Source organism: Hypanus sabinus, chromosome 8 (genome assembly GCF_030144855.1).
Source record: "Hypanus sabinus isolate sHypSab1 chromosome 8, sHypSab1.hap1, whole genome shotgun sequence".
NCBI lineage: Eukaryota > Metazoa > Chordata > Chondrichthyes > Myliobatiformes > Dasyatidae > Hypanus > Hypanus sabinus.
The window spans coordinates 137,536,405-137,562,672 of NC_082713.1; the positions used below are offsets into that span (position 1 = coordinate 137,536,405).

At 38.6% G+C, this 26,268-nt stretch overlaps 1 protein-coding gene across 3 annotated transcripts in view; it reads right to left on the bottom strand.

Annotated features, from left to right (window-relative positions):
• efcab6 (EF-hand calcium binding domain 6) overlaps nt 1-26,268 on the bottom strand; it is a 95,569-nt gene that overhangs the window by 8,893 nt on the left and 60,408 nt on the right. For 2 of the 3 annotated variants that reach the window (XM_059977950.1, XM_059977949.1), the window contains exons 23-28: nt 23,710-23,934; nt 21,471-21,626; nt 14,271-14,469; nt 9,185-9,376; nt 2,842-3,060; nt 967-1,176 (exon numbers count right to left, since the gene is read on the bottom strand). In XM_059977950.1, the coding sequence (XP_059833933.1) occupies nt 967-1,176; nt 2,842-3,060; nt 9,185-9,376; nt 14,271-14,469; nt 21,471-21,626; nt 23,710-23,934 (1,201 nt within the window). The remainder of the gene's footprint in view (nt 1-966; nt 1,177-2,841; nt 3,061-9,184; nt 9,377-14,270; nt 14,470-21,470; nt 21,627-23,709; nt 23,935-26,268) is intronic. The other variant, XM_059977951.1, reaches the window with a different exon arrangement.

Consider the following 26,268-nt stretch of genomic DNA (forward strand, 5'->3'; position numbering starts at 1 on the left):
ATCTGCCTCCACCACCGTCACCAGCAGTTCATTCCACGCACTCATATCCCATCTGTACAAGAGCCTGATGGTAGTGGTGTAATAACATTTCCTGAAACTGGTGATGTGGGTTCTAAGGCTCCTGTACCTCCATTCTGATGTTAGCAGCAGGAAGAGAGTATGGCCTCGATGGTGGTAGCCCTTAATGATGGATGCTACTTTCCTGCAACAGTTCTCCTTATGGATGTTCACAATGATGGGGAGGGCTTTATCTGTGAATGGACTGGGCTGCATACCCTGCTTTGTGTACACTTTTCCATTCAAGGGCATTGGTGTTTTCATACCAGGCCATTATACAACCTGTCAGTTTACTCTCATGCACATCTATAGAAGTTTATCAAAGTTTTAGAAGACATGCCGAATCTTTGCAAACTTTTTAAGAAAGTAGAGGCACTGCCAAACTTTCTTTGTAATAGCACTTATGTGCTGGATTCAGGACAGATCCTCTAAAACGATAACACCAAGGAATTAAAAGTTGCTGACCCTCTCCACCTCTGATACCTCAGTGTAGACTGGCTCATGGACCTCCAGTTACGGTAGTTTCCGCCTCTGGCAGACAATAATCTGCTCATTGATCTTGCTGACATTGAGTGAGACGATGTTGTAAAGGTACCATTCACCCAGATTTTCAATCTTCCTCCTGTAAGCTGATTTATCAGCACCATTGATATGACCAACGACAGTAATATCATCAGAAAACTTGAATATGGCATTGTAGCTGTGCTTAGCCTCACAGTCGTAAGTATAAACTAAGTAGAGCAGGGGATTAAGCACAGAGCCTTGTGGTGCACCTGTGCTGATAGTGATATATCAATTTGTGAATATGCTAGTAATAATAGTAGGATAAATTAATGCTATAATAATATTATTCTATCATTTGTTATACTATTGCAGCATTTCTAATTGGGAGTTTTTAGTAGCCAATACCTTTTCATTGCCCAGAATGGCAGATGCTGTTTTACAACTCCGAGAACTTGAAGATCTACTTGCACTTCTAGATGTTGACAGTTTGGTTCCTGATGATGCTCGACTACTGTTCATGTCAAGTAATTCCTGACCAGTGAATTGCTTCAAAAATTTGTGATATTCCAGATTCCCATACTCGTTGACCGGTAATTGATTCCACAGGTTTTCAAACTGAAAAAGAAATGATAAACAATACACTGTATCAAAACTTATTTCCACAGCCCGCCCCCACCCCCAATGAAATGCAATGCATCTGGAGAACTGAAAGCCTGAAATCAAACAAAATTATATTCCATTCAAATTTTTACTTGTTTAAATATGAAGTAAGTGAATTGCTTTGAAAAGGTTATTTCTTATATATTTGTATTTTAGTACTATTGCTGAAGAAACACTGAGATTTGTCTTTACATTATAAGTGCTAACATCCATAATTCTGAAAAACTAAAACTTCATCAAACTGTTAAAAAAAAATCTAGTGCTTTCCTGGCATATATAACAAATAAACTTTTCTCGGGCTTCCAGCTGGGTACAAGTATCGGTTAAAACCAATGTTTTGATATCAGACTCTTGCCATCTTCATCAGGGATGATGCCTGGGCATGTCTAGTCTGGTGGTATTTATATTCCCATAGTCCATCCTTCCTGACTGGTTAGTCCTCATGCATTCCATGCTCCCACCGTGTTTACAATCAAATTCCAGTTCTTACTCAGAGCAAGAACTTCATCTTTGTTAAAGCTCTTTGCCTCTGGTTTTATTTCAATGGCTTCCTCTACCAGTTGGTCAATTAAGTCCTATACGATTATTTCTTTGGGATGGGATTTATTTTCTACTCTTTCTAGATCCTTCTCATTGTCATTTAAGTGCTCACTTATTAAGATCAGGCATCTTAAACTGTGGTAGAATGCAACAGTTATATTACCCTTTGCTGGAGAAAAGACAGTCTAACACTGAGAGTTGCCTCGCAGGTAGATAGGGTAGTAAAGAAAGCTTATGAGGTGTTAGCTTTCATAAATCAAGGGACTGAGTTTAAGAGTCGTGAGGTAATGATGCAGCTCTATAAAAAACTGGTTAGGTCACACTTGGAGTACTGTGTCCAGTTCTGGTCACCTCACTATAGGAAGGATGTGGAAGCGTTGGAAAGGATACAGAGGACATTTACCAGGATGCTGCCTGGTTTAGAGAGTATGCATTATGATCAGAGATGAAGGGAGCTATGTCTTTACTCTCTGGAGAGGAGGAGGATGAGAGGAGACATGATAGAGGTATACAAGATATTAAGAGGAATAGATAGAGTGAACAGCCAGCGCCTCTTCCCCAGGGCACCACTGTTCAGTACAAGAGGACATGGCTTTAAGGTAAGGGGAGGGAAGTTCAAGGGGGATATTAGAGGAAGTTTTTTTTTTAAACTCAGAGTGTGGTTGGTGCGTGGAATGCACTGCCTGAGTCAGTGGTGGAGGCAGATACACTAGTGAAATTTAAGAGACTAATAGACTAATATGGAGGAATTTAAGGTGGGGTTAAAGGGTCGGCACAACATTGTGGGCTGAAGGGCCTGTACTGTGCTGTACTATTCTATGTTCTATGTTCTATGGAGTTAAAAAAAAAACTATCTCAACTTTCCCTGATTAAATCTTTCAGAAATCAAAAGGAAGATACGGGAAAAAAAACCTAATTAATCCTCTTCATTTTAAGTTGCATAATGCAAATCATGTTGATTTGAATTTAACAATATAAAGTTAGTTGTTGATACTTTATTAAATATCAATTATTATTCAATTCAAACAATGATGATGCAGAGCAAAATGGTTATATAATTCCAATTTCTACATAACTTACCTGTTCATCTGTGAGACTCATGAAGTGCTTGAAAAATATTTCTTTAAAGTTTTTCTTGGAAATAACTTTTATATTTGCATAATCAATGTCTTCAAATTCTTGAGTAATGGTATAGAGGCACTTATTGACAACCTCTCGTACATGGGACGTAATGTCATTCATTGTTAACTGCTGTGATGATTTTGGTCTAGCCGCTTCTCCATCTGGTACCTCTGCAGCCTGAAATGCAAAATTACAATTTGTTAATAACTATATCACAGATAACACAAATAAACTACAACAGTGCAAGTAAGTGGTTTATCACCAACTCAATGGCAATCAGGGATGGATGACATCTGAAAAAAATTAAAAGAAGTAATTGGAATTATACATGTCCGCATGGCATTTAGGAGCTGATTTAGAGATTGATGCTCTTACTGGATGACACAAAATGGGACACAAGGCCAGACATGCAGCAATGGAAAGATTGTCCCACTCATTGGCTAACTCATTAGTTAAATACCGACTCACTTCAGATTCTACCAGTCACCTACACCCAGGGGGCAACTTACACTGGGCAATTAACCTTCCAAGCCACATATTCTTGGGAGGTGGGAGAAAACCACCACAGATAGATGTAGCCCATAGAAAGAATGTGCAAACTCCAGACAGAGAACATTGGAGATCAAGACTAAACCTGTGTCACTGGAGTTAAAAGATATCAGCTGCACAATTGTATAAAGAACAAATGAATAATGCTGTCCCTCCGGTTCAGTGGAAAGATAGTCCAGTGAAATGGTTTGGGAAATTGTAGTGAAGTTTAATTCTTCTAGAGGATTTATTTTCAATCCAAAAGGGTAAATACTGGCAAAGAGTCCCCAGAAAGTTGAGGAACTACAGAATAAACACCGCAACATTGTATTTAAAAGGGGAAAAATAAGTTACTCCAAATTTTTAATTAACCTGAAATCAAACACCAGAAGCAATTTCTAAATGTGTATAAAATCCAGTGGTCTCTGGTCCACCTATTCAATTCACAACTTAGTACTCCTGTTCAGTTGTTTTTGTTGTGTCCCTGATACTAAGTCATAAATAATACATTGTCTCTTAATGTAAAAGTGGATGCTCTTTGTAGCAATATTGTTCTTCAATCATTATGTCAGCTTTCCATAGGCAATATCAAGGTAACAGCACGATCCATAGTATGTAAAATCACAAAAATTGCTTGTAACTCAAGTCCAGTGCCCAATATAGAGGATCTATCTGCCAACAGTGGTTGTAATGTAATTGTATATGTATGTTATGATGCAAAAAATAATTCTAGTACATTAAAAAATTACTACTCACCATTGTCAGTTCAAATGGAAAATGAGAATTTTATTTTCCTTTTGCTTTTTTTTTATAAAGTATTGAAGTCTAACAAATAAGGCTCCATTGATCCACACAAATATAAAATAAGTATAAACTTTTTTTTAACCGTACTTCATTAGAACAGCTAAATGACAATCAAACTTGCGAATAAAGAGATCAGTTAGAAAATGCATTTTGGAATGTGATGTACTAGAATCTGGTCGGGATTTAAAATGTTCTAAGGTTCTTTATCTCAAATATCAGAAGCAGGTTTAATATCATCACCATATGTCGTGAAATTTGTTAACTTTACGGCAGCGGTACACTGAAATACATGATAAAACAGAGTAACAGTAAGTTTATATATATATTAAATTGTTAAATTAAAAATATTGCCAGAACAGAAATAATTTCAAAAAGTGAGGTAGTGTTCATGGGTTCGATGTCCATTTAGGAATCGGATGGCAGAGGGAAAGAAGTGTTCCTGGGTTATACTGAAACCAGTTAACCATAACACAGCATGAGCTGGATACCAAATCTAGACAACTCAAAGGTCTAAACTGGCAGAGTTGTCCAACTGATTGGTTGAGCTGTTGTGAGACGTTGTCATACTCCACAAATCACTTCTTCCAGAAAACATGTCAGACTCTTCCATCAAGATCCCTATGCATGTTTACCCCACCGGCAGGTTGGACTCAACAGAGGTAGTTGCATAGTGGTAATGAGTAACCCAGGAAGTCCTCAACATTAACTACCAACCCCATAACAAATCATAACATCAGGTCAGACAGGCGCAAGAACACTTCCTCCTAATTACCACTTGCTACTTTCCCTCAGCTGATGATGTAGTGATGGAACTATGTTGAACAATACTTGGTAGCACTGAAAGTAGTAAGGGCTCAAAACATACTCTGGAATGGGATAATGATGATCTTCACAAAGCACGCTAAGTCAAGAAACTTTCAGACTGTGTCTGTGACAGATAGTACACAAACTTATTTTACCTTGTTCTTGTCACCCACTGCAGATGATCAGCCCATGACAGCATTGCTAGGTGTGACCATCACAAAATCCTTTTGCAAACAAGTTTTCATACTGACAACATCCTCCATCGTCAACAAGAGAAAATATGCAGATGGTGGAAATCCAAGCAACACACACAAAATGTTGGAGGAATTCAGCAGGCCAGGAAGCAACTATGGGCATGAATAAACAGTTGACATTTTGGGCTAAAACCCTTCTCTCGGCCCAAAATGTCGACAGTACTCTTTTCTATAGATGCTGCCTGGCCTGCTGAGTTCCTCCAGATTTTGTGTGCGATCTGTTTTCCTCCATTTTCATAGGGATTGCTCTCACATGACTCACTTATCCACTCATCCCTCCCCACTGATCTCTCCCCTGGCACTTATCCCTGCAAGTGTGACATATTACACCTGCCCCTACATCTCCTCCCTCACCATCATTTAGGGCCCAAACTGTTCTTGACCTGTAAATCTGTCAGTGTAATCTATTATATCTAGTGCTGATGGGGTGGCCTCATCTGCATTGGTGAGACACAGCACAGAATGGAGAACCATTTTGGTTGAGCACTTTCACTTTGTCCACTGCAAAAGGCAAGATCTCCTGATGGTTATCCATTTCATTCTACTTCCCATTCCCATTCTGACATGTCTGCCCCTGGTCTTCTCTATTGCCAATGATGAGGCCGACATAGACTGGAGGAGAACACCTCATATTCCTTTTCAGTAGCCTCCAATTTACTGGCACGTTCATCAATTTCTCTAACCTCCAGTAATTCCCCTTCTCTTCCTTATCTGCTTTTTCATTTCCTATTCTGGTTATCCTCTTACCCCTTCCCTTCTCACTTGCCTCGCGCCTTCCCTGGTTCCACTCCTTGTTCCCTTTCTTTTATGGTCCACTGTCCTCTCGTATTAGATTCATTTTTCTTCAGCCTTTACCCCTTGTACCTATCACCTTCTGGCTTCTTACTTCATTTCCCCTCCTCCATCCACCCACCTGGTCTTACCTATAACCGTCCAGCTTGTTCTGCTCCCCCTCCTCCCAGCTTCTTATTTTGGCATCTGCCCCCTTCCTTTCCAGTCCTATTTAAAGGTCCCAGCCCAAAAATATTGACTAGTTATTCCCCGGCACAGATGTTGCCCGACTTGCTGAGTTTGTCCTGCATTCTCTGTATGTTTCTGAAGAGTGGTTAGTCTTCTAACCAAATGGAACACATCAGTTTGACAACACAGGGTCTGAGTCTGAATGCTGAAGTCTGTAGATATTAGTAACAGAACTCTACTACTATTATTTGTGTGAATCCAAAAGTAATTACATGAAAACCAACAAAAAAGACTATTTCATGACTTCAGATCAATAACCTAGCATAAAATAGATTCGATGAAAGATCATTGTAAAGTCCAATGATTTTTCTCTCCATTTTGCTACCTAACCTACTGAGTATTCCAACATATTCCGCTTTTGCCTGTAATGAACTCAATTCCATAACATTACATCCATACACACTCTTCAAATTGCAAATTAATTTTTCATGTACAAAAAAATACACATCATCTGTTCTGTGGAATCCACATCCCACTAATTGGTAATCTACTATCTGCAAGTCTCTTCCATATACAGCATGTCAAGATTCAACCAAATAACTACGGCAATGTAGTGGTTAGTGCAGTGCTGTTACAGCTCGGAGCATTGGAATTTGGAGTTCAATTCCGGCATTCTTTGTAAAAAGTTTGTACTTCCTTCCTGTGAGTGTATGGGTTTTCTCTAGGTGCTCCAGTTTCCTTCCACAGCGCAAAGACATACTGGTTAGCAAGTTAATTGAACATTGTGAATTGTCCTGTGATTACACTAGGGTTAAATAGGTAAGTTGCTAGGCGTTGTGGCTCGTTTTCCCGCAAGGGCCTGTTCCATGATGTGTCTCTAAATAAATAAATCAGTAAATTGTATTCCATTTGTGTTAAGTGATTCTGTCACCTAATCATTTCTATGCTAGTTACCAAATATGGAAAATGGATCCCACAACATTGACTACATATGCAGTTCTGTACAAACCAAAGTTAAGTTTCAATTTGGACATTGTGTCTGGTTGTTTCTCATATATCCTAACATTGTGAAAATAATACCTATGAACAGAGAGGTCAGAGACCTCAGATATGGGTCCATATCTAAACACCCTCATCAGCTCTATAGAACTTTAATACAATAAACAGTTAACAATACAAATGTTTCATAATCAGCTGAGTAATACAGTGAACTAAGAATCATTTTCAATTGTTAGTCATTATAACCGAGCTATGATTTTAACATGGCCCCGCAAGTTCATACCCCAAACTTGATTGATTAATTTCCTTGTGTTCTTCGAAGCCAAAGTTCATGGCATATGAACATGCCTTTGTTACAAAGCTAGATGACCAAACTGGAAGGCAGAACAGGACTTTTTAAGATTCAATTTACATTGGAAACTTGTTTCTTTAGTTCTTGTATGTCTAAGTTAATATTTCAATGCAAGTTGCACCATTCTGATCACAACAATCTTTTCTATACCTTTATATTTTATTTATGCCTCCTATTAAGTAGCTTCCATATGATAAGAAACAAGAGGGACATTATATGTGCTGATTGAAACAAAATTCAGATAAGGACTGAGCAACACACACAAAATGCTAGAGGAACTCAACAGGCTAGGCAGCATCTATTGAACAAAGTACGATTGATGCTTCAGGCCAAAAACCTTCAGCAGGACTGCAGAAAAAAAACTAAAGAGTAAATTTAAAAGTTGGGGTGAGGGGAAAGAGAACCACCAGGTGATAGGTGAAATCTCCTTACTGCTTTGTAAAAAGGCCAACCCCTTTTCTCAATTCCTCTGTCTCCACTGTAGCTGCTCTCAGTATGAGGCTTTTCATTCTAGAATGAAGGAAATGTCCTCCTTTTTCAATGAAAGTTGTTTCCTTTTGTCCACCATCAATGCTGCCCTCAACCACATCCCTTCTATTTCACTCACATCTGCTTGTACACCATCCTCTCGCCACCCTACTGGGGATAGGGTTCCTCGGTCCTAATCTACCACCCCAACAGCCTCTGCATCCAGCACATAATTCTCCAAAAGTTCCACCACCTCCATGGGATCCCACCACCAAGCACATCTTTCCCCCTCTCCCACTTTCTGCTTTCCATAGGGATCGCTCCCTAAGCAACTCCCTTGTCCTTTTATCACACTCCACTGATCTCCCTCCCGACACTTATCCTTGCCAGTGGAACAAGTGCTACACCTGCCACTACACCTCCTCCCTCACTACCATCCAGGGCCCTAAACAGTCCTAGGTGAGGCAATACTTTATCTGTGAGTCTGTTGAGGTCAGTTACTGTGTTTGATGCTCCCAGTGTGGCCCCTTGTACATCTTGTACAATGTAGATTGGGAGGCCACTTCACTATGAATCTACACTCCATCTGTCAGAACATGCGGGATCTCCCATGGCCACCCATTTTAATTCCCATTTCCATTCTGATATGTCCATCCGTGGCCTCCTCCACTGTTGTGATGAGGCCATGCTTAGGTTGGAGGAACAATACTTTATATTCCTTTTGGGTAGCCTGAAGACATGAACCTCGATTTCACAAACTTCCAGTACTACCACTCTCCCCCTCCTTCTCCATTTCCCATCCTCTTTTCCCTCTCTCACCTCATCTCACCAATCAATTTCCCAGCTCTTTACTGCATCCCTTCCCCTCCAGGTTTCACTGATCACCTGGTGGGTCTTTCTCCACTCCCCCACCTTTTAAATCTACTCTAGCTTTTTTTCTCCAGTCCTGCCAAAGGGTTTTGGCCCAAAACGTCGACTGTACTTTTTTCCATAGATGCTGCCTGCCCTGCTGAGTTCCTTCAGTATTTTGTGTGTGTCTCGGATTTCCAGCACCTGCAGATTTTCTCTTGTTTGTGGTCAGATAAGGACTGAATAGTTGCAGAGAAAAAAAAATTAAACTAACTATGCTGACCTTATAATTGTAAATGGTGGAGGTCTGTAGGAAATCAACCCAGTCCACCATGTAGTCAGAGTCTAATTTCAATTTGCTGAGGAGGTAATTGAACTCCCTGTCTGTCATCCTGAAGCATACATTATTCAGTACATGGCGGAATGCCAGCGAGTTGATCTTTCCATTTCCGTATTTATCAAATGATTTAAAAGCCTAAGGAAACAAAACAGCAAAGATCAAAGATGAATTCTTCATACAAAATATTAATGAGCAACAAAAATCTCTGAGTTTTTGAAGATCTGCATGGGAGGATTTGGAGTAGTTAGTTTAGTTTTGTATTAAAACATCTTTGGCAAGGAACAAGCAAAATTTTAGTTCGAATTGCCTATTTCAGTTTCATATACCTTTATATACCTTCATTGATTAAGTTACTGAGGATGATGGGTTCCTACAATGATAATGACCTACATTATAGTAAGTGCATAAAATTTTATACAGACCAGAATCAAGCATGAATACCTGCCTCTCATCTCCTACTTCCTCAAATTTCAAATGATCTAAGTAATGAGAGAGATAGTGTGGAGTTTGCCATTTCTCTATGGAGGAAGAAAAAGAAAATAATCGAGAAACAATGGGCCAGATCATACTGCATCTATGCAGAACTAGAGAATACACTTGCAATCCGAAGCAACAGGGCAACGCATAGAGTCATGGGACTTTGCATAATTTACTGAGCCAAGGGACTGGCTGCAGAAACCCCCTCAGTTTTACAACAGCTGGAAGGAGTGCATAGAATTTATTCGAATAGAGTTATCATCCTTCACTGAAAAGTCATCTTTTTTGTATATTTTAATTAATAGTAATGTTTAATTAAATACAATATGTATTAACCATTTACTATTATTTTGATTACTTACATCAAATGGCTCTAAATTTCTCTGATTATGAGAGTAATTTGGAAACCATAAACAAGTGTTTCAATATCAGATCTCAGAAACTAGCTTCTGCTAGAAACCATCCAGTCACCACTTGTGGACCAGTTTCACAGAGTGACCACATCAGCAATGTTTGCAGTGTAATTTGAACAACAGAGCCACAAGTGGGACATGATTCTAGTCAAGCAGAATCCAGCCCAGGTGCGCAGAATTGTGATGGTTTGTGTCATACAAAGAATTGTTAGTCATGGAAGAACAATAACTTGCATTTATATAGTACCCCAGATTTAATGAAGCATGGCATTTATTTCGAGCATTGTGATTCAGATGCCACACAATAACCCATCAGGATGAATGACGGTTTCAGCATAGCAATGGTTTTAAAGAACATAAAGAGGGGTTGGAAGATAGAAGTCTAGGGGCGAAGTTACAGAACAGAATAGAAGTACTTCACATGGGAGCAGGGAGTTGCACTGATGCAGTATCCAGGAGATTTTATCAAGAGTTGTTGGAGATTCCCCAAATAATCAACAGTATTCTAAGTGTTGCTGGTTACCCTATGAACAGGCTTCAGAAAGTTCCAATGATTTTGATGTTTTAAGTATATTTCCCACATTTCTTTATCTCAAATTCAAATTTAGCCTTTGAAATGAATCATGGCAAATAGTTTTTTGTGTAGTTGATCACATGCTAAAATAACTTTGAAGAAAGTAAGCACAGCAATTAGTCTGAAAAGTTTGTGGAAACATTGCTTATGCTAATCTATTTTATGTTCAACTTTGTCGAAAATTATTCACCTACAGCTAACACAAGATGAATAATTAGAAAACAGAAGACAATTGCTTTAAGGACAAGCAAAAGTGTGCACCTGTAATTCTTTTTTTGATAAATAGCTTGGAAATCAATTGGTCCTTCAATATTATGGTCCACACATGTTATTAGCTGTTCTTTATGATTCATTAACATCTTCTGCTCCTGAAAATTTTCTCTGTTTTCTGTCTTGTATATTTCTGCTTGTGGTGTATTATGATTTATCTTAGAATGTTACTGATATGCACTTGCACATATCGTACAGAATTTAAGAGAAGCCCAATTTTTCAATTTTGGTGTTTCCCCCTTGAACTATCTACAGTATTCCAAAACCCACTCTTTTCCCTTAATTTTATTCCACCCCCCCCCCCCCCACACTCTCTTTATCTCAAATCCTTGCTTCTTTGCTCTTAAATTTCTCCAGATAAAATCTAATGCTTCTCTGCTTTTGAGGTTTTACAGGGTGGAGTCTGTAGTGTTTTGTAACTTCAAAACTTTAAACTAATTCAAAGGAAGATACGAGAGTCCAGGAATACGAGTCAAACTTTAAGTGAGACATGCACGTTTCACATAATAATGTGATGAAGTATGCAATTCACATATTTTTACAAATAACCTGTAATTATGTAAATGAACAAGAATACTTAATCAAACTATATACAAGATTACTCAAATATTACCAAAATATTAAATACATAATACTCCTCCCTGATTAGCTATAAACTCTAATTCAATAGAGAATGCATCTCATCTATATACACAGTACACTATATTATACAACTACTACATATACACATACATCCACAGTATTGTAAATTTTAAATAGTCCCATTCACACATAAAGATTTAATTGCTGTGGAGGATTTCTTATTCTGGTGGGATGAAGTCTTTCCTGACAAGGGGGAGTCACTCTGCTTGGCAGGTGAAATGTGTGGCTGTGAAAACATTTGATTCTGGGGTTGTAGGACGTGGTTCCAACAGCTCTGGACACCTTTCTTCTCCTTCCTTTTTTCTTCTAGTTTGTGCATTTTGATCTTGGAAAGGTGTATCTAGTTCACTGGAGTATTCTCTTATTAATCCCTCTATTGCCCCTTTTGCGATCTGATCTCTCCTCTTGGTTTCCTCGTCCACATCTAATGAGCTTTTGTATTTTCATTAACTCATTTCTTTTTGGTCTTCCATTCATCCAGCTGGGATTTGGTCTTTGCATCTACCTTTACAAACAGTTTTTCAGTCTCCCACTTAAAGTTTCATGCCATAACCTTAATGCATACTGAGTACTTCATACTCACAAAAGCAGAATGCTTGCAACTTTCCTGATGCTGCTTGAACTCTCTTCCATCTTAAAACCAAGCCATATTTCGCAAGTAACTGCCCGATTAACATATTAGAAGCTTTCTCAGAAACATTGCCTACAAAAACTGTTGTAGTCAGGCCACTGCTTTCGTCACATTTATGATTCCTCTGAGCAGCATGGTCTTTCCTTGGTCCAAGCTTTTGAACCAGAGGCACAGAAGTTGGCACCAATGCATGTTAGTCTTCTGTTTGACAATGGTTCATGATGTACGTCAACGAGACAGTTGCGGCATCATCCAGTACCTTTCTTAGTTCACTTTTATTTGGCTTCATTGCAAGGGATGTGTCATGCACATGGTGAATAGATTTCCAATCAACTTGTAGCTGTCTCAGCTAATGCTAACATCCCCATTATACTGGTCCTCCTGTTTTTACCACTTTCAAGTTCAATGTGGCTTGTGGGCTGTCATTTAACACTGTCAGGAATGTCATTCCCGCAGGAGCTATCTTTTCTTAGTTGGATATTTGCAGGCTTCAGTTTCTTTGAAATACTATTCAAACTAGTTTTGTGGAATGACGGAAACAGCTGAACCATTGTCTAATTCCATTTTAACTTATTTGCCATTTGCTTCTAGCATAAGCCATATTGCTGGTCTATTGTTAATTCTTACACTATAGATCTCAAGACTAGATAGCCCTGTGTCACTCTTATCATTTTTTCATCAGCAGCATGCAGATTAGTGCTCTTTTTGAAATGGCAACTTGACTTTTTAGCCCTTTCTCTTCCCTGAGCATTCAATCTATTTTTGTCTGCCCAACACGTTCTTTGTATGTGTCCTGCTTTGTTGCATTTTCTACAAGCTTCTCCCTTAGTCCTGCATTTGTCTGGTATATGTGAGCCCCTGCCACAATGATAACACAATTTGTTTGGCTAGGGAAGCCTCCATAAAGACGCTGCAATTTTCTTCACACTGACTTTCATTCCTGACTGCAACTCAATTGTATCGCTGTCTGTGGTTTTCATTGAAACAGTAATTTCAACTGCTCCATTAAATGTAAGTTGTGCTTCAGTTAGGAGACATTTCTGAATGCTTTATTGTAAGTTTCCACAAACAAATTGTGCTCTCAGTGCATCATTAAGACCATTACTGAACTGACGATGCTCAACCTCTCCAATTCAGCCACATACACTGAAATGGACTCCCCTTCTTCTTGATTACTTTCATGAAACATAAAGCATTCTGCAATCAACAATGACTTTTGATTCTAAATGTTCCTGCATTACTTTGACAATATTAGCAAAGCTCATTTTGGATGTTTGGTTGCAACAGTCAAATTTTGAAGCAAACTGTATGCCTTTAAACCCATTGCACGCAACAATTGGTACTCGTTTCTGATGGGCTATTTCAGCTGCTTGAAAATATCATTGAATGCCTGTTGTGTAATCAAATTTGTCAGCCGTTCCAATGTAGACAGCTATTTCTGCCTTCTTTTATGATTATCACCCAGCTCTCACACTTTATGAACCTGTGAATCCTTCCATTTTCTGACTTTTTGTTTTAAAAACACGATCGTGTCGTCCCTTCCAAAGAAAATATGCTGTAATGTTTTTTTTAAACTCAACCATCTCTGTATGTGCTGAGCTGCATTTTTTACTGGCCATGTTTTCTTTCAGTTCGAACATCACGTTGCGCCTCAACAGGTCAAAAGCAGTCTTGTGTTCAGTTATAAAATACCTCGTAACCAATGTTATGTTTTCTAACATCAAAATATTAAATTAACTCAAAGGAGGTTACTGGTGTCTCAGAATGTGGGTCTAACTTCATGTTTACTTTAAGCATGTTTCACATGGTGGTGTGATGACAAATGCAATTCACTTACTTTTACATATAATCAATAATTATTTAAAACAACAAGAATACTTAATCAAATTTATATACATACACACACACACAAACAATTACTCGAATATTACTAAAATGTAAGTACACAACAGAACCATCTGAACCCTATCTTACTTACATTACACCTATCCTGAGTGTTAAAATGAAAAAAAAAATACTTACCTTAAACAATGCCCCATAGGATTTGAGGACAACCCCCTTTAGTCTAGTGATCACTTTTTCTGGAGATGGGGTTTCAATGTTTTCATGTGGAATCAACGTAAGTTTTGACCCACACTTTAAAGACTTGTCTTCAATACCCTCAATGGCCCGCAAGAGATGAGAATATGAAAACTTGCTGTTATACAGTGGAATTTCCAACCTGAGGCAGGGTGATAGGATTATGAAAAATGAGACAGTGGAAAAGAGTAATAGAGCGATTTTTAAAAGAGCACTCAGCTATTCCAGCACCCTTTTCCCCCCACTATTTCAGTAAATTTCCAGAAACTTAACTGGAACATATCATAGAAACATAGAAAACCTACAGCACAATACAGGCCCTTTGGCCCAGAATGCTATACCAAACATGTACTTACTTTAGAAATTACCCAGGGTTACCTATAGCCATCTATTTTTCTAAGCTCTATGTACCAATCCAGGAGCCACTTAAAAGACCCCAGCAGCAGTCGCTAGCAGCCCATTCCACGCAGTCACCACCCACTGCGTAAAAAAACTTACCCCTGACATCACCTCTTTACCTCCTTCCAAGCACCTTAAAACTGTGCCCTCTTGTGCCAGCCACTTCAGCCCTGGGAAAAAGCCTCTATCAGTCCATTTGCTGAGCATCGGCTCCGAGACTACGTGTCAAATCTCTACATGTTTAGCAGCCAACAGTCTTTAATTCTGAAGTACCTATTTCATTGATTATTTTCATTATGTTTGCATCACTATTCCATATTATGACTTGCAATATTAAACACAAATCATGATTAATGTTCAGTAAACACATGATCCTGTCACACACCATGATTTTGCGGTACTTTCGATAAAAACATTGACTTTACATTCAGTTCTTGAGTGATTAAATTACAAACTGAAAAACATTTAACATACATTTAAATTTCTCTGAAATTAATGGAGTTTTAAAAATTATATAAAGGGAACTTTAAATACTTTAAATGTACACTAAGGATCTAGCGCTTTCCCAGCCTATATGACAAACAAACTCTTCTCGGGCTTCCAACCGGGTACAGATATCAATTATAACTGACATTTTAATGACCAACTCTAGGTAGAGTTGGTCACCGAAACATCAGTTATAATCAATACCTGTACCTGGCTGGAAGCCCAAGAAGAGTTTATTCGACATTAAATACACTTTCACTGCATATCATTAAATACAAAGTACTATCATTCTCCTTCAATTGATCTGTTTTCCAAAACAATTTTACAGCATGTACTAACTAATATTTGTTTGGTTCTATCTTCATGCATGGTAAAGAGATGAAGCACTCTTGAAAAATCAAGACTTCAGCTAGTTGATGCTGATGTCTTGTCTATAATAGTTTTTTTTAAAAAAAAGAGTCAAGCTCATCAAAATAATTTGACAAACCTGCATTATTGGGTGTGTCTCTTTGGATATAACTGGATTAGGTACTGCAAGAACAAGGAAATCTCCTTGCTCCAGGTCTTGAAGGACAGGAAGAATATCCATTCCAATTGATAAAATATAATTTCTTTGCAGTATAGAAAATAGATGAAAGTAGTTAAAAAGAAGTATTTGTAAAATGAGATCCAGGGAAACTGGCTGTATGGATTCAGATTTGGCTTGTCCAGAGAAGGCAGAGTGTGGTTGGAGATGGAGGTTTTCTGCCTGGAGATGGTAGATTTTCTGCCTAGAGGTCAGTGACCAGTGGTTTTCCACAGGGATATGTTCTAGGACCCCTGCTCTTTGAGATTTTTACAAGTTACTTGGATGAGCAAATGGTAAGTGGAATGGCCAATAACTTTGCTGATGTCACAAAGATTGGTGGAGCTGTGAATAGTGTAGAAGATTGTCATAGGTTACAACAGGATACTGACAAGATGCAGAGCTGGGCTGAGAAGTAGCAGACGGAGTTCATTTAGGGAAAAGTGTGAAGTGATTCACTGAGAGATCTTAGGATCCATATGCATAGACCCCTCAAAGTTACCCCACAAGTTGATAGGGAGTTTAAGAAGGCATATGGTGTGTCGACCTTTATTAGTCAAGGACCTATGTTCAAGAACCCCATTTCTGTGTTGCAGTTTTATAAAGCTCTTGTTAGAGCACACTTGAAATATCCAGTTCTGGTTGCCTCACTACAGGAAGGAGGTGGTGCTGAGGAGATTTACCAGGTTCTGTCCGGATTAGAGAGCATATATTATAAGGATAGGTTCAGTGAGCTAGGGTTTGAAGCAAAGAAGGATGAAATGTAATGATAGAGGTGTACAAGATAATAAGAGGCATCGATCGAGTGGTTAGCTGGAGACTATTCTCAGAGCGGAAATAGCTGATACAAGGGGACACAATTTTAAGGTGGCATATCTATAAGGAGGATGGTAGAGGAAAGTTTTTTTTTAAACAATATTATTAGATACATTATTGGGACATCTAAAGAACTCTTAGATAGGCACATGGATGAAAGAAAATTGGAAGGGTATTGATGCACCATTAATAACTCTCGGAGACTGGAAGTGAACAATAGGCTTTTATTAGCAGCAAAAAGGGAGCATGACATCTCGGAGACTGAGGGAGGAGCAGTGCCCCAATTGCCTTTATACAGGGGTCTGTGGGAGGAGCCACAGGAGAGGTCAGCAGAGGGGCATGTCCAGACAGGTATACATAGTTTACCACAGGTATGTAAGAGAGAAGGGTTAGATTAATCTTGGAATGGATTGTAGGGTCGGCATAGCACTGTGGGCCAAAGAGCCTGTACTGTGTTGCAGTGTTCTATGTGCCATGTTCTAAAATAACAGATCAAATTGAAAAAAAAATGCCAAACTAAATACAACAATCTTGATCTTGGTGGGTAACTCCAGCCTTTGGGCCGTATCCTGCCCACATTCTCTGTCCCAGCTGCCCTGCCTAATGCCAAGCTTGGATTCCAAATCCCATCAGAGCAAGGGCCAGACTTTGAAGCTCTCCCAACACAAGGCCTTGAGTCCCACTTGAAAATAAGTATCAAGATCTACCTTTTGCTAGGCCTGGGATGGGAACTCAGTGATGAGAATTCAAGAGACCATGACAGAATCAATCTTAAGATCTTAAGAAAAATCGCAGTTCTAAACCAAGTTGTCTTATACTGGTGGAGTCAAATCTATAACAATAAATGGGCACTGTACTGATAGGTAGAGACTTGTAAGTTTTTATCAGTGACATATGCACTCAGGGTACATACTAGTTACTGAATAAACTAGAACATAGTACAGTACAGTACAGAGTTTGTATTGACCATGACATCAATTTAAACTGCACATAGTCTATATCCCTCTATTCCCTGCCTGTTCATATGCCTGTCTAAATGCCCTTTAAAAACTGCTATCATGTCTGGTTCCAGCACTTGCTCCAATAGCATGTTCCAAGCATCTGTTCTAAGAAAAAAATCACAACATAAATCTCCGATAAACTCATCCCCTCTCAAAATTCTCTACATGTGGCTAGACCAATGTTTTACACAGCTGCAGCATGACGACTTTTATCAACACACCGACTGATTAGGCCAAATATGCCATACACATTCTTTACCATCCAATCTACTTGTGTTGCCAGTTTCAGGGGGTTATGGATTTGTACCCAAATATCACTCTGTACATTAATCCTTCTCAGTATGCTGCCATTTGCTATATACTTACCTGTTAAATTTTATTTCTCAAAGTGCATTACCACACAGTTTTATGTATTAAACTCCAATTGCCATACTTCCAACTAGTCTACATCCTGCTGAACCACTTGACAACTTTCCTCACTATCCACAACAACGTTTTTTGCGTTGTTTGCAAAGTCATTAATCAGCCAAAGTACATTTTCATCTAAATAATTATATTACTCTTATCTTTATTTATATTATTTATTTTGTAATTTCCAGTAATTTTACTTCCTTGCACCGTACAGCTGCAGCAGAAGAATCCACATGCCATATACATCAGTGATAATGTCTGATTCTGATTATATATCGTAAACAAAGGTCCCAGCACTGACCAACACTATTGGTCACCAATCTCCAGCCAGAATACCACCCCTTAACACTTCCCTCCATCTTCTATGGCCAAGCCAATCTATGAAGTCTCCATGTGGCCTAATCTACCAGCAAAATAAAGTACTTGGGGCATTCAGTTAGTTAAGCAGCATCTGTGGAAAGAGTAACCAGTTAACATTTCAGATTGAAGATCCTTCATTAGAATAATGGAGGGACTTCAAATTGAAACATTAACTGCTTTCTCTTTCCATAAATGCTACTCAGTTGTCTGAGTACTTCCAGCAATTCTGCTCTTGGTTCAGATTCCAGCACTTGTAGTTTTATTCATTTTCCTTTAGTGCATGATACAAGCGGGCACATTTCTGGACCAGGATAAGTGCAATGAGTGAAGTGAGGGGCCTTTGTCTGGAGCAGTGAGACTGAGACAGAGTAGCAATGAAGAGGTAGCAGAGCAGTATTAAATGCAGCAACCTGGAGGCACTGAATGGAGCAGTCACAAGTATATCAACACCTAGTTACATACAATTAAGATAAAACAGGTCTCTTAGAAGTAGCTTGGATTTTAAATGTGTCTCCGTCCTCTATCTGTCTCTTCCCAGCAAAATAAAAAGAAGTGCACTATTGATTTAGGTAATACATGCTTGGAAAATTTAAACTTGGCTGTCAAAAAATGGGCATGAAAATATTTTATAAACTGTCCATTTTAGATAAAGCATGGACAGACTAGAAACCTTCCCTGCTTTATGATTTCCAAATACTTTTTAAAGTCAACATACATCAACATAAACACAAGAGATTCTGTGTATGTTGGAAATCTGGAGTTACACACACAGTGCTGGAGGAGCTCAGCAGGTCAGGCAGCATTTATGGAGTGGAATAAACAGTTTCAAAACATCGACTGTTTATTCCTCTCCATAGATGCTGCCTGACCTGCTGAGCTCCTCCAGCTCTGTGTGTGTGATACATTAACATAATTTTGAGGTATAAAGATGATCCGCAATTTACAAATATAACTGAAATAAGAACCATGAATTATCTTTAAGAACTGAGCAACTGATGAAAAGTGACCAGATGAGCAAGACAGAAGAAAACATATTTACTTGCTGCTGTGTACACTGAAACAAACATTCATTCATTACAAATAATAAAGGAAACTGATGCATAAGTTGGTTAAGGTTCTCACATTTTAGTACAATTCCATTAGTTACTATTAAGGCCACCTTCAGTCTAATAAGTTCCTTGCAGTCTTTCTTGTTTTTTGGGGTCTGATGTGCCTGTTCTATTTTTGTTTGTTTTTTTTGTGTGGGAGGAGGGATTTGGGGATCGATGTGCCTGTACCATTTTTGGGTTTTTTTTTGTGTGGGAGGAGGGATTTGGGGATCGATGTGCCTGTACCATTTTTGGGGTTTTTTTTGTGTGGGTGGAGGGATTTGGGGATCGATGTGCCTGTACCATTTTTGGGTTTTTTTTTGTGTGGGAGGAGGGATTTGGGGATCGATGTGCCTGTACCATTTTTGGGGTTTTTTTTGTGTGGGAGGAGGGATTTGGGGATCGATGTGCCTGTACCATTTTTGTTCTTTTTTTTGTGTGGGAGGAGGGATTTGGGGATCGATGTGCCTGTACCATTTTTGGGTTTTTTTTTGTGTGGGAGGAGGGATTTGGGGATCGATGTGCCTGTACCATTTCTGTTCTTTTTTTGTGTGGGAGGAGGGATTTGGGGATCGATGTGCCTGTACCATTTTTGGGTTTTTTTTTTGTGTGGGAGGAGGGATTTGGGGATCGATGTGCCTGTAACATTTTTGGGTTTTTTTTTGTGTGGGAGGAGGGATTTGGGGATCGATGTGCCTGTACCATTTTTGGGTTTTTTTTTGTGTGGGAGGAGGGATTTGGGGATCGATGTGCCTGTAACATTTTTGGGTTTTTTTTTGTGTGGGAGGAGGGATTTGGGGATCGATGTGCCTGTACCACTTTTGGGTTTTTTTTTGTGTGGGAGGAGGGATTTGGGGATCGATGTGCCTGTACCATTTTTGGGTTTTTTTTTGTGTGGGAGGAGGGATTTGGGGATCGATGTGCCTGTACCATTTCTGTTCTTTTTTTGAGTGGGAGGAGGGATTTGGGGATCGATGTGCCTGTACCACTTTTGGGTTTTTTTTTGTGTGGGAGGAGGGATTTGGGGATCGATGTGCCTGTACCATTTTTGTTCTTTTTTTGTGTGGGAGGAGGGATTTGGGGATCGATGTGCCTGTACCATTTTTGGGTTTTTTTTTGTGTGGGAGGAGGGATTTGGGGATCGATGTGCCTGTAACATTTTTGGGTTTTTTTTTGTGTGGGAGGAGGGATTTGGGGATCGATGTGCCTGTACCATTTTTGTTCTTTTTTTGAGTGGGAGGAGGGATTTGGGGATCGATGTGCCTGTACCATTTTTGTTCTTTTTTTGTGTGGGAGGAGGGATTTGGGGAACGATGTGCCTGTACCATTTCTGTTCTTTTTTTGAGTGGGAGGAGGGATTTGGGGATTGATGTGCCTGTACCACTTTTGGGTTTTTTTTTGTGTGGGAGGAGGGATTTGGGGATCGATGTGCCTGTACCACTTTTGTTCTTTTTTTGTGTGGGAGGAGGGATTTGGGGATCGATGTGCCTGTACCACTTTTGGGTTTTTTTTTGTGTGGGAGGAGGGATTTGGGGATCGATGTGCCTGTACCACTTTTGGGTTTTTTTTTGTGTGGGAGGAGGGATTTGGGGATCGATGTGCCTGTACCATTTTTGGGTTTTTTTTTGTGTGGGAGGAGGGATTTGGGGATCGATGTGCCTGTACCATTTTTGTTCTTTTTTTGTGTGGGAGGAGGGATTTGGGGATCGATGTGCCTGTACCATTTTTGTTCTTTTTTTGTGTGGGAGGAGGGATTTGGGGTTGATGATTGTGCTGCCTTTCTTTTCTCTCTTGGGTTCACTTCTACCCAGAGCAGAAGATTTTCAGAGTTGTATACTTTGATAATAAATGAACCTTTGAACCTTCAGGAAACTGGTTTCAACTTCAAACTAATGTTTGCAATAATGAAATATTTGTGAAGATTGTCTTTCCAAATAACTTCTCCAAATTCATCAACACAATTTGATGTAGGTACACCTTGGACAAAAGTTGTGTGACATTCATTTTATGCTCATACCTGACCAGGAGTTGTTTGAGTTGTTCTTGTCCCAATTGGTAGTTATGATCCTTCAGTACACTCTGGAAATCACTTATCGTTATGCAGCCATCATTACATTTGTCTAGTTTAGAAAAGGTTTCATTAAAACCCTTGTGGTGATCCCTGAACATAGCTCTTGGAGGACAAAAGAACAAAAAAAAAGTAGGTGGTTAATATATTACAATCAAGCTCCACACCTTTATTTTTGTCAGCAGTAAAGCACATGCTACCTCTATCAGTTGTGATTCAGAAGCTTCCTCTTATTGGAAGACAGCAAATGTTTTCATACATATTTTTGTCACAAGATATTTTAGCAGGATGATAGCATTGTAGTTTTGGTGGTGGACCAGAAGTCTAGAGGTTTGAACACTGGTCTAATAACACATATTCAAAGTAATGCTCAATCATCATAACTGGTTGGGAATTTAAATCAATAAATTCACATCAAAATACAAATACCAATGTGATTGTCTCAAATCCATTAAATTATAATTACCCTTTGAGAAGGCAATGAACCAACATTATTTGCAACTCTAGAACCAGTTGAACCAGTATGATGTGAAGAATATATAAAGCAGAAACAGGAATTCACCATCTAACCTCCCGAACTTTGGAGTTAAGGGCACAGCCAAGTCTCATTTCCCATTTGAACTACAAAACATTTGATTCCTTTAGAGGCTGTAATCCAATAATCACCTCAATAATTAAATATTCACTGTAGAAAATTCAGCTCTCAGAGTAAAGTAAGTTCTTCCCATCTCTATTCTAAATAACCAGTCATATTTAGAAACTACAAGACCCCCAGTTAACTCTCCAGCCAAAGCTTCGCAGTGTTTATCCCAAATTCCGGTGTGCTTCAGTCAAACATTCAATTTCTCCTCATTCCACAAGCACAATGATTCCATCAGACAAGGTCAGTCTTTTGCACCTCCAAGGGGAGTATAGTTTGTTGGAAATAGAGATGAAATCTCAAGTTGTGCTCTCACCAAAACTCTGTACAATTGCTAGATCAGGTAAAGGCAAATATGTCAAATGAAATTCAATTCCACACAAACATGAGGCTACACATTTGGAGAGGGCACAGTACCCCATTCAGAGATACCTGGTGGTAGTACACAAAGAATGCATGAATAATGAGATTGGTGTGGGTTAGTAACCCATTACTTATTTAGGAAGTATTTCAAAATGTATGGTGTTCTGTAATCAACAAAGCTATAGATTTAGTACTGAAAAGCCCTTTTTTTAAAAGGGCAAATGACTTCCTTCTGTGGCATAAGCATCCAAGAATTTTGGAGACAATGTGGAGAGATTATAAATACTGAGCTTGCTAACAATACCTAAATTTCATGAATAAAAATAAGTTTTCAAACTACCATTTAGATACAGCATAAATAGAAGGTTGATGATTTGAACTCTCATTGAATTACAGACAATTCCTGTGAATTTATAGGCTACACATCCAGAATTTGACATGAACGTTTAAAACATAAACTCACTGTATTTCATGAGTTATATCGGACACAATCTCAGAAGATTCTGAATATTATGTAAAAATTCTCCATTTTAATTACCAATTATTGCAATTGATCTTTGGAAAAAGATGCTCTAAAATTTGTTTCCAACTGACTAAAGAGAAAACCAGAAAGTGTTTGTAAAGGAAATACCAGTTTCTTTCATTTGCCCCCTTTGGTTTCTTTCAATTAATATTTCCCCCACCTCTCATTCCTACCCTGTCAGATACTATTACCCTTTGTTGCAGCAAGGCATTACACATTCTCTTCAACAGAAGTTTTATGAGTAAGTTCCAGGAGGATCCTAGCACTTACACGCTTATCTCTTTACTAAGTACTCCACTAATGTTTCATTTTATCTGAAAAACAGCAAATGGAAATCTCCACAAGCTATCCTGCACATCTGATCACCCAGAATAATTAGGTAATACCATCAATCAGCCATATCGAAAGGGAATAAAATAGAGATAGGCTGCAACACCATGACTCCAATTTTTAATTTGCTTGTTTTCCCCAACTATGTGCAGCTTTTCTTTGATGATGTAGCATTACCCCTTCTCTTTGAGTTTGATATTTCCATAGTGCCAATGATAGACATTTTTAACAAAGTTCATTGACAAACCTTATACCATAACCAAGTGTTAAATTTCCTTTGTAACTCACTAACTGCTTTAATAAGAACAGTTGAAAATGTGCACTGTACTTACTTGAGCTGTTTTTGTAATTCTTTGATATTAAATTTGCCTGTATGAAGTCTCTGTTTTTGGATGCTATCTGCATAGACCTGGTGTTGTTCAGAACTGTCCTTTAAGTTGTTTTTGGTCTCTGGAACAATTTGTTTTCTGTCTGACTGGATTTGTGATCCAAATCTACTCCTGAGCTTCTGCAGGAACTCAAAGTAAGTCACAAAACCTTTATTATCAGGATCATACCTGCAGGACAATAAAATAAATGCAAAGGGAAATTAATGTCAATAGGAATAAAGGAAAAGAGTAGAAAAGCATCTATGCAGTGTTTTTCTTTCCCTCAGTATATCCAAAATGCTTATTCATCAATGTGGTATTTGACATTTAGTCACTGCTGCAACATATGACATATGGTTAAACATGCTAAGCTTCCTCAAAAATCAATAAAGACCAGGTTATCTGTTTTAGTGATGCTCATTGAGTGATAATTATCAGTAAGCACATTGTGGATAAATCCTCTACCCAAAGTATGGTGGTTGCACTATTACATCCAACTGAGATTAGAAAGAACCCTTTTATTGCTGGAAAGGTACTATGTCTAATGATGTAGCAAACTGCATCATATTTTAATATCAGGGGTCTGCAATAAGGCCTAAATTCAGCCAAATGAGCCACAGCTGTCAGCTGTCCTCATTTTCTGTTAGTCTGTTGTGCTCTGTGATTCACTAGTGAAAGACAGGTACCTAAGTTGTTCTGTGGAACAGAAAATAAGCATGGCTACTTGATTTGAAGAATGAAACTTTGAGGATGAATATCCAGAGAAATTCTCTCTTTTGGTTTTATAACATTGGTGGCAAGAAGAATGCCTCGTCTCATTCTACCACTTCTTTTGGATCTTCTGCTGAACATGCACCGCACAGGCCAGAGACCACCTGCGCTCCCTAAATATTCAATTTTTCCAGCAGCAAGTTTACATTTCCTTTTGACCAATATTATGGCTCATAAATCAGTTCTGGTTTGCATTTTGTCAACTTATTTATATTGTAGTACAATAACTTAGTCAGCAACATAAATGAATGTAGGAATTCTTTGGCAAAGCTTTTAAAGTGTGTTGTCCCAGATGCACTTTTAAAGTTGTTAGAGGAATGGATAAATTGTGAATCAAACTCATTTAATGAACTCATCATTGTGACAAAATTTCAGCCTCAATGCAACACAGTTTCTGTGGAAGGGAATGTAAGTAACTGTGAGCTACCAAAAATGAAATACTGTTGTGAACTTTCTGAACTCATACAAGCAGATTTTATATCCTAATTTTGATTTTACCATATTAAATTTCCATTTACAACTTAAGGATTAGACTGAAGAAATAACAAACAGTATTTTAAGATAATCAAACATAAAAATATTTTTTAATGAATTTTTATGCAAGTGCATCAAAACACTAATTTTGTGTTTTGGTAGATAGTTTTATGAGCATGTAATTTTGAGCATGCTCATATTAACTACCTTTTGAGGGTATCTGAGGAAAGAATTAGGCAGAACTTTCGCTAATTACATTCTGATTGGTATCCAATCTTTTGTGTATGAATTTTTGAGGCAAAACTACTGCCTTGAAATTAGAACTAAATATTTCAGAGATGGAGTAACTTTTATAACCATATAACCATATAACAATTACAGCACGGAAATAGGCCATTTCAGCCCTTCTAGTCCATGCCGAATGCTTACTCTCACCTAGTCCCACCTACCTGCACTCAGCCCATAACCCTCCATTCTTTTCCTGTCCATATACCTACCCAATTTTTTTTTTTAAATGACAAAATCAAACCTGCCTCTACCACTTCTACTGGAAGCTCGTTCTACACAGCTACCACTCTGAGTAAAGAAGTTCCCCCTCGTGTTACCCCTAAACTTTTGCCCCTTAACTCTCAACTCATGTCCTTTTGTTTGAATCTCCCCTACTCTCAATGGAAAAAGCCTATCCACATCAACTCTACCTATCCCCCTCATAATTTTAAATACCTCTATCAAGTCCCCCTTCAACCTTCTACGCTCCAAAGGATAAAGACCTAACTTGTTCAACCTTTCTCTGTAACTTAGGTGCTGAAACCCAGGTAACATTCTAGTAAATCTCCTCTGTACTCTCTCTGTTTTGTTGACATCTTTCCTATAATTTGGTGACCAGAACTGTACACAATACTCCAAATTTGGTTTCACCAATGCCTTGTACAATTTTGACATTACATCCCAACCCCTATACTCAATGCTCTGATTTATAAAGGCCAGCATACCAAAAGCTTTCTTCACCACCCTGTCCACATGAGATTCCACCTTCAGGGAACTGTGCACCATTATTCCTAGATCACTCTGTTCTACTGCATTCCTCAATGCCCTACCATTTACCATGTATGTCCTATTTTGATTAGTCCTACCAAAATGAAGCACCCCACACTTATCAGCATTAAACTCCATCTGCAATCTTTCAGCCCACTCTTCTAACTGGCCTAAATCTCTCCGCAAGCTTTGAAAACCTACTGCATTATCCACAACGTCACCTACTTTAGTATCATCTGCATA